We start from the raw sequence: 9823 nt of genomic DNA on the forward strand, positions 1-9823 counted from the left end.
CTTGTGGATCTCGGAGTCTTGCTATGCCTTATAAGAATTGTAGTTCTGCAACAGCTGGAGGTCCACTAATTGCATATCCCTGGTTTACATCAAAGCATATTCATGTGTTAGAATGGCCCAGTCACAGTCCAGACCTAAATCACATTGAGAATCTGTGGCAAGACTTGAAAATTGCTGATCACAGACGCTCTCCATCCAATCTGACAGAGCTTGAGATATTCTACAAAGAAGAATGGGCAAAAATGTCCCTCTCTAGATGTGCAAAGCTGGTAGAGACACCCCCAAAAAGACTTGTAGAGAAAGGGGGTTCTACAAAGTAATGACTCCGGGGGGCGCCATACAAATGCCCCTCCCCCCACACTTTTCACATATTTATTTGTATCATTTATCATTTTCCTTCCACTTCACAATTATGTGACACTTTGTGTTGGTCTATCACATAAAATCCCAATAAAATACATTTACGTTTTTGGTTGTAACAAAATGTGGAAGATGTCAAGGGGTATGAATACTTTTTTAAGGCACTGTATAGCATGTATACCAGGGTCCTGTCTCTCATGCAGACATGTATGCAGTGTATACAGAGGTCCTTAGTGTCATATAATATGCACTGTGTATATTAGTGGCACACAGCTGCAGGACTGCTGCTTATCCAATTCACAAGCTGTACTTTGCACTCAATAGTTTATGCAGATCTTCAAATGAGAAGGGCTGTGTGCCTCGGCTTTCATCTACATTACAAGCTACCTTCCTTTGTTTATCCACAGGTGGGGGGAGGGGGGGGGGGTAAAGACTCCTCTTCATTTGTTCACTTCCTCACATTTACTTAGTGGGAGAGAGACTATTGCCACAACAGAGCTCAGCTCTGTGAATACCATCCGATTAGCATATTCGGGGAGATGCATCGCAGGCGTCGTAGATTTTTGCTTAACCGCTTCAATACCGGGCCAATTCTGACACTTTGCTCCTACATGTAAAAATCATCATTTTTTTGCTAGAAAATTACATAGAACCCCCAAACATTATATATGTTTTTTTTAGCAAAGACCCTAGAGAATACAATTGCGGTTGTTGCAACTTTTTATCTCACACAGTATTTGCGCAGGAATTTTTCGAACGCGTTTTTTTGGGGAAAAAAACTGTTTTGTGTTTAAAAAAAAAAAAACAAAACAGTAAAGTTAGCCCAATGTTTTTGCATTTTGTGAAAGATAAAGTTACGCCGAGTAAATAGATACCTAACATGTCACGCTTCAAAATTGCACACGCTCGTGGAATGGCGCCAATGTTCGGTACTTAAAAATCCCCATGGGCGACGCTTGAAATTTTTTTACTGGTTACATGTTTTGAGTTACAGTGGAGGTCTAGGGCCAAAATTATTGCTCTCTCTCCAACGTTCGCGGCGATACCTCACATGTATGGTTTGAACACCGTTTTCATATGTGGGCGGGACTTACGTATGCGTTCGCTTCTGCGTGCGAGCACACGGGGACAGCGGCGCTTTAAAAATTTTTTTTTTTTTTTTATTGTTAATCATATATTTTTTTTTTTTTTTTGGACACGTTTTTGAAAAAATAAAAAAATTGATCACTTTTATTCCTATTACAAGGGATGTAAACATCCCTTGTAATAGCAATATAACATGACAGGTGCTCTTAATAGTGAGATATGGGGTCTATAAGACCCCATATCTCACCACTAGGCTGGGAAGCCTGAAATAAAAAAAAAAAAAAATAAAACGATCGCCGCTTCCAAGCCGAAGCGGCGCCGTTTTTTTGAATGGAGAGGCCGGGCGTGACGTCATAACACCGCGCCCGGCCTCCGACGATCATAGAGACTCCGGGGACCATTTGGTCCGCCGGAAATCTCTATGATCTACATCCGGCTCCGGCGGATCCACTCTCCGCCTCACCGATCGTAACGGTGAGTCGGAGCAGGCACCGGTGGGTGGCGGGGGGGGAACGTCCCCTCTCGCCTCCCATAGGAACGATCAAGCGGCGGAACGGCCGCTATGATCGTTCCTATGGTGTAGAGATTCGCCGGCTGAAACCGGTAATATCTGAATGATGTTTGTAACTACAGGCATCATTCAGATATACCTGCTCAAAGCCCAGGACGTCATATGACGCCCTTGGTATTGAAGTGGTTAAAGATCAGAGAGCTGAAGTTGGAAGATGTAAGCCAGCCATGCATGGATTGAAGTTTGACTGGTTCAGCAGGGACCAGGTATCCATGTATGGGGCCCCCTGGTTGTATAGAAGTCGATGGGACTCTGTACAGCCAGTCTGTTGGGTTTTTCCGAACGATCGGTGCCGCCAGCTACAGCCAGCAACACCGATCACTGTGTCCTGACGGCAGGGAAGGCTCATCGCTGGGAGAACACAATAGCTCTGCGGGAGAGATTTGGAGGTGGATGGGGGAATCTGCACTTTTTTTTTGGTTTAACAAAAAAAAAAAAAAAAAAAAAGAAATGTATAATGTATGGCCAGCTTTAGGCTGCTACTGACATCCTGCAAATGTTAAGCAATACGATGAATACCTGAATATCTGATACACGTAGTTGGATATCAGGCTTGGGTCGTTGGCGTTGCTCTTTATCTTCTGCTTGCAGGTCGATGTCCATCCCTAGAGAGTGAAATAAGAAAGATTTAATGACATGCACACAATGAGTGATACCGATCGCCACAATGGATCTCTATCAGCTGATCACTATCATTGAAGGCCGGGTTCACCTATGTGGATGAGGGTTTCCCCCGGATAGCAGGAGACTGTGACCGGCTCTCTATGGAGCCGGTTCACATATCTCTGGGGCGGCTGCGGAGCGCACTGCACAGAAACGCTGTGCGTCTTTAGCTCTGTCTCAGGGCCGAGTTCAGCCAAAGATTCAGCCCCCGATTCGTCCCTGAACTGCAGAATGGGGACGCGCGGCGTTCCTGTGCGATCCGCAGCCGATTCCAGTGTGAACCCGGCCTGAAAGTCTATTTAAACTCAAGAGCCCGAGATTTAATATATTGCAGCTTATCGGTCCTTATATGTGGCTTCATTAGACTTCCTTTTCTCTGACTCTTTTTTTCCCTCTACTTTCACACAGTAATGCCCCGTACACACGATCGGATATTGATCGGACGTTCCCCGATTGGGGGTCGGTGAGTGCACTGATTCCCGCCCCCAACCCTCCCAAAAAAAAATGACCACCAGCCGCCACTGTATGACGTCCTATGGGCTTAAAGCAGAGCTCCACCCAAAAGGGGAAGCTCCGCTTATCTGCTTCCTCCCCACTTCTGGGAGACCTGGCTGCAGCGAGATGTGGCGAGGTCCCCCGGAAGTACGGCCCCCCCTCCCCCTCCCTCCTCCACTGGGCCATTCACAAAGAGCAGTGTGCATCGTGCATTTACAGAAGGGAACCGGCTGTGAGGACGCAAGGCGGCGGCATGGAAACATCAGCTGGGGTGCCGACAATGCTGGATTCCAGGACAGGTATTAAAAGTCAGCAGCTACAGGATTTGCAGCTGCTGATTTTTATTTTTTCAGTGGGGGGGGGGACCTGAACCTCCCCTTTAAGAACCCAAGATTTGTAATATATTGCAGCTAACCAGTCCTTAGACGTGGTGACTGCATTAGATTTATTTTTCTCGGCCTCTACATACACCTGGTGATACTGTCGGTAACACACAAAGATCTCGCATGGATGTCGATCCAAGGGGTGTAGCCTTTGAGGACATACAGTAGATCCTGTGCAATTAACAGGCACTGCCCCCCTTCTGTATCATCCATGAAGAAACTGCTCCACATGTCTCCTGGGAGTGGCCCTTTGCACAGGACCTATTGAGGGCCCTGGAACCAGAACTCCCTTTGTACCACGCACATGACACAGACACGCTCCACCATTCTCATTATCAGAGCAATGATCTGGAGCACATGCATGTAGACAGGAAGTGGCTAAAGGAGTCTTGAGGGGATCAGCAACACCAAGATGAAAAATTCATCTCATTCCCCCACCACTACAAAAAAAAAAGAAAAAAGGGGGAATGAAAACAAAGGCTGTGCTCCTCAGATAACTCCAACAAGAAGAATGGAAATTGGAAAAAGAAAATGCCAAACAAGCACAGTGACAATACACATGAATAGACATACACAAGTGCTTACAGGAAGTGTCACATCCTTGGGCAGAACTTCCTGGGAACGCTGAAGTCCGGACACATTATCATCCAAATAACTAAGATCTGACCTTCCCATCCAAGTGACACCGCAGGGTGCCACAGGACAGAAAACAAGGGGAAATTATTCCATTAAATAAAAAACTCAACAGAGGTTCTAACCCTCCCCTACCCCAAAACTTCAAGAAAATGTTTTGGCTGAAGTTTGACTTTAAAGCAATTGTAACCCTAAAAAAATAAAAAACTTATACAGCATGGTGCTTGTGCAGAGTCATTTGTCCCTCTGTATGCTGTAAAATACCTGGTTGATCCTGCCTGTTCCTGTGCCCCCCTGTGTGTCAGACCACAGTAATCATGGCTGCAGATCCACGGTCAGTTTACTTGCCTCTGTCAGCCTGCTGCTCTCCTCTCTGCCTACCTGTCAGCTTTTGAGCCAGTGCTGATGTGTTGCACAGCGTCTTCGTTTATAAAAACTGATGCAGCGCAATACCTTATTTCAAACCGCCGCTGTGCGGTCACGTGACCTCCTGTCGCTCTCCTCCTGGCTGATGTCAGAGGGGGGAACCTCAGTGCCCCCCCCCCCCCCACTGTAGTCCTCAGATCGGGGAAAAAGAGCGGTGGTAGGTCACGAGACCTCCTGTCGCTCTCCTCCTGGCTGATGTCGGGGGGGACCTCAGCTCCCCCCCCCCCTCCGCTGTAGTCCTAAGATCGGGGCACAGCAGCGCTCTGAAATAAGGTCTTGCGTTGCATAATCTTTATAAAACTGTGACACTGTGCACACAGCTTCATATAACAGAGGGGATTGTAATAATTAGACAAAGTGCCTCAAGGCCTAATGCACACTGTGTGCCAATAAAGCCATTTTTAAGAGTGTTTTTTTTTTTTCCCTCTGCCTCTGAATGGCCCTCCATGTCAACCTATATGTCCATTCACACTAAAGGCATTTTCAAGCGTTTAGGAAGCAGAAAAAAAAAAAAAAAAAAAAAATCGCTTAGATTGGTGGTTTTGGGAGCGTTAGGAGAGGAACATTTCAGCAGAAAACAAGACACCCGACGTGCCTCAACACCCGACGTGCCTCAATGTGTGTAAAGACATCAAAGCACTGGCCACATTTTGGGCTTGAGTGTTCATTAATTTCAATGGCCAGAATAAATTAAAGGAGAGGTTCACTTCAAAACATAAATGCACATTTTTTGCAGGTATAAAATGTGCATTTTTAAAATTTTTTTGTAGGACCCCAGAAAGCATCGCACCCATGGTCAGCAGATCACAGGCGCCATACAGGACTCCTACAGACCCTCAGTGTGAGCGATTTGCCCGTACATAGTACATCATACGGGTAAGCAGTTCTACACTGGCAGGAAGAATCAATGGACTATCACAGCGCTCAACAGCACCCCGATAGCTCATTGAGAACTACAAGCCGAAGGATGTTGGTACTGGTAGTTTTCACATTCACAGAACTCTGTGAACGAATGTCAGAGCCCTGCATGGCGGGAGTGTGTGTGTGTGTGTGTGTGTGTGTGTGTGTGTGTGTGTGTGTGTGTGTGGTGGATTGCGAGGGCTGGAGCTACAGCAACCTATGTTCAGGGTGTAACATGTTAAAAATGGTGAATTTATCCTTTGATATTCTGAGCAATGAAATAAATGAGCGCCTAAGCAGGTTTGCAAAATGCAGCTTTAGGGGTGTTTATAACGCTGCTTTTCTCCTGCCAGGGGGGGGGGGGGTGTTCAATCACTCTGTGTTGCACGGGGCCTAAATAATATAATTAGGAGTAAATGAGATGTTGATTTTGGCCAACAAAGACAATACTTTGGTGGGTAACAATCTAGGCTAAGTTCACACTAACATTAAATAAAAAAAAGTGTTTGAGAGGCGTTAAAAACGCCCCTCAAATGATACAATGGACAGAACACACTGCTGTTCACACTATCAAAACATGAAGCAATAGCGTCGCTTCAACATTGAAATCTCATGTCAAGTCAGGAGACGTTTGAAGCCTTTCAACGCCTCCCATTCAAGTCTTTGGTAACGCTTCACAATGCTCTGGCAGACAGTTGCAGCGTGGTTGCGGGGTGGTTGCGGGGCGGTTGGGGGGCATTAAGATTAGTTTATTTCCTGTAATGGAAGAGGCATTTGTGAAGCGGTTCTAATGCTCCTTTACGCTCATCAAAGGCTTCAAAACTGCCCAGAGAGCGTTTGGGGAGCATTTTTAACTCAACATAAATGGCTGTAAAAGTAAAGTCTAAAGCCCAAACTAACGCTATAGGAGCATTTGTTAAGCATTAGAAATGTAGTGAAGTGTGAACACGCCCCGAATGCTGCTGGTGTCTTATATGTTGGGACAACAGCGGGACAAATATCCCTAAGGCCCCTTTCACAGGGCAGTTTGCTGCGGCCGCCGGATTCCTGCAGTAAGAATCTGCAAATTCTTGCTGCTGGAATGACCGGGTTTAGCGATCAGCGGCCGCTCAGCCTATATAAACGAATGGAAGTCTGTCAGCGGCCACTTGCTGCTGGAATGACCGGGTTATGCGATCAGCAAGAATTTGCAGATTCTTAGCAGGAATCCGGCGGCCGCAACAAACCAGCTGTGTGAAAGGGGCCTAATATTGTCCCCAATTCCACAATTCATGGTGTCTACAGTAGCTGTCATCAGTGCTGGGACAAGGTCATCCAGCGCCCAGGGCAAAGATGCCAAACTGTGCCCCCCTTTGCCTTAGGGTTAGGGTCAGGGTGCCCCCACCCCTGTAATAAACCATTGCGCCAGGGGCAGCCGCCCCTCCTGCCCACCCCTTGTCCCGGCCCTGGCTGTCATTATGGATCCATTATAAATAGAAGGATCAATAAAGGCAACTCTGTCATTATGATGCAGAATGTGAACATTTTACCCATCCGGTGGGCAATGATTTACATCACAGATTTTCAGCATTTGCGAGGGGACAGCCCGTCTCCTGCTGAGCGCTGTGTTTCTCTGACTGACCTCCGAATCAGTGTGAAGTGATGGAAAGACCAGCATGAGGACTCCCAGCACCCAGCAGGGGACATGCTAATTCAATCACTTAGGAGTTCATTACAAGTTAAACAAGATAGAAGGAGCCAGGCGGGGGTTTCCAGTGTCTTGGAATCAACATAAACCTACACAATGGAGTCACCTGTGAGATTTCCATTTTTTTAACACTCAGAAGTGCCGAATAGCAGCGGCACTCTTTGCTGTGCAAGAAATCAGAAGATCAGACTTGCTGCAAGCGACGGAGGTCAGAATTCAGCTGCTTCTTTAAAGCATGCTCCAAACTCGCATTATTTTTTTTTTCATCATAGCGACCGGATCACTTTAAGAATCCAGCTGTCCAGAGAATGATGCCTTCTTTATAGGTTTAAAGTGTTAGTTCACCTTATTGGAACAAATCCCCCCCCCCCAATGCACTTACCTCAGTGAGTGATACAGTCTCACTATCAACGCAGACAGATGCGGTGGTCCTGGGGTTTGAAAAACATGGTTCTCTGCCTCTTCTTTCTCTAGGGATGCCGGTACAGATTAGAGCCGTTCTGATTGGTCGGCGCAGTCACGGGCCGGTGTCGGCCCATTTCAAATGCTCTGATCTGTTCTGGCGTCCCTAGGGAGACAAGAGGAAGAACAGCACAATGCACCGGGCTGCGTGGATGCTAAAACTGTATCAGCCATGGAGGTAAGTGCAGCGGGGACTGGGGGGGGAGGGGTGGGGACGTTGTAGGGTGTTAGTATCCATTTATATTTTTTCAAAAAAGGTGAACATTCCTTTGGAGTAGAGAGGCACGGTTGTTTTTCCCTCCGGGGGGGTTTATCCTTTTCCTATTGTTTTTAATTACTGGTTAATGTTTAAAAATAAAAAAAAAATAAAAAAGCTACTACACTGCATTGCGGGATAGGGACAGAGATCCGAATGGCTTAGTTAAGCCCCTTTCACACTGGGGCAGGAGGTGCGTCAGCGGTAAAGCGCCGCTATTATTAGCGGCGCTTTACCGTAGTTTTAGCTGCGCTATTCAGCCGCTAGCGGGGGCGGTTTTTCCCCCCCGCTAGCGGCCGAGAAAGGGCTAAAAACCACCGCAGGAGCTCCTTCACCGCTCCGAAGATGCTGCTAGCAGGACTTTTTTTCCCGTCCTGCTAGCGCACCGCTCCAATGTGAAAGCTCTCGGGGCTTTCACACTGGAGACACAGCAGAGGCTATTTCAGGTCGGTTTGCAGGCGCTATTTTTAGTGCAATAGAACCTGCAAACCGCCCCAGTGTGAAAGGGGTCTTAGGGAAGATCAATATTTGCACTGATGTGTGTTTGCTGCTCAATAATGTTGATGTAACACCTATCCGATGCTCTGCATGATTATTATTCTTGTGCAAAATAAAAAACTTTTTTCAAACAAACAAAAAAGAAAAAAAGAAGAAAAAAAAAAAAAAAAGGTGAACATTTTAAAGACAGTGTGGGGGCAGAATTCTTACCGCAAGAGACCTTAAAAAGGTATAAGAGGGCGAGTCAACCTACTGATACCCCCAGTTTTGGATGGGACTGACCTTTTTACATTCTAAAGCACAATTCCCAATTTCAGTGTTGAGAAACAAGAGACAGAGGGGTGGATTTACTAAAGGCAAACAGATTGTGCACTCGGCAAGTGCAGTTGCTCCAGAGATTAGTAAAGACGGGGAAGCTTCACTTTGCAAAGATTACCCAATCACATGCTAGGAAAATTCAAAAAAAAAAAAAAAAAAAGTATTTTTGCTTGCACATGATTTGACGATTGAAGTCCGCAGAGCTTCCTCGCAATTAGTAAGCTCTGGAGCAACTTGCAGAGTGCTCAGTCTATTTGCCTTTAGGAAATCAACCCCAGTGTATCTTTTCCAGCCATTTAGGTAGAACTAATTTGGGAAAGGTGGGGTGGGGGGGGGGGGGGGGGGGAGATTTACTAAAACTGGAGCACTCAGAATCTGGTGCAGTTGTGCATGGTAGCCGATCAACTTCTAACTTCAGCTTATTTCATTATGCTTTGACAATAAAACCTGGAGGCCTCGTTCACAGTGAACATGGCTTTAAAATCGTGCGACTTCATCTGAACTCGCACGATTTCAAAGCCACATTTCAGTCTGACTTCTGGGGGCGACTTGAAAGACATCTGTGCGGTGTTCATGCACAGATATCTATTGAAGTTGCCCCCAAAAAGTAGTGCAGGAACTACTGTTGGAAATCAGTGCTGTGCCGCAAAGTCGGCATCGCACCGATTGTGATGTGAACGGGAGCGGAAGCCGATTGCTTTCTTTGCACAGCTGCACCTGAATTTTGCACTCCCAAAGTTTTAGTAAATCTCTCCAATGAGTTCATAAACAGCAACAGCTTTAGTCAGCACACTAACTCTGAGGATATATCTGGAAAACGTGACCAGTCTGCTTCCACCCAAAATGAAAGCTGAGGATCACCAGAGTGACTTGGGAAGGTGAAACCCTGGCTGACGTCTACAGGAGGTTATATGGGGGAATGCGCGGTACTCACATGGTCCTGCTCGTACTCCAGCACGGCGGTATACAGCCTCTTCTGCTCCTCCTGCTCTGGTGTCAGGGTCTCTCTCTGAAGAAGCGTCTGCAGAAAACACACGGAAAGAGGGATATGATGTATCGGCACATCCTTCGAAGAAGCATCTCTA

The 9823-nt window shown here is 46.5% G+C and overlaps 1 protein-coding gene across 1 annotated transcript in view; it reads right to left on the reverse strand.

The window, feature by feature from the left end:
* Nucleotides 1–9823, reverse strand: part of LOC141112859 (VPS9 domain-containing protein 1-like) — a 74774-nt gene that overhangs the window by 27008 nt on the left and 37943 nt on the right. The window contains 2 exon segments of the mRNA XM_073605960.1: nt 2537–2622; nt 9673–9741. Coding sequence (XP_073462061.1) covers nt 2537–2622; nt 9673–9741 — 155 coding nt within the window.

Source organism: Aquarana catesbeiana, linkage group LG11 (assembly GCF_042186555.1).
Source record: "Aquarana catesbeiana isolate 2022-GZ linkage group LG11, ASM4218655v1, whole genome shotgun sequence".
NCBI lineage: Eukaryota > Metazoa > Chordata > Amphibia > Anura > Ranidae > Aquarana > Aquarana catesbeiana.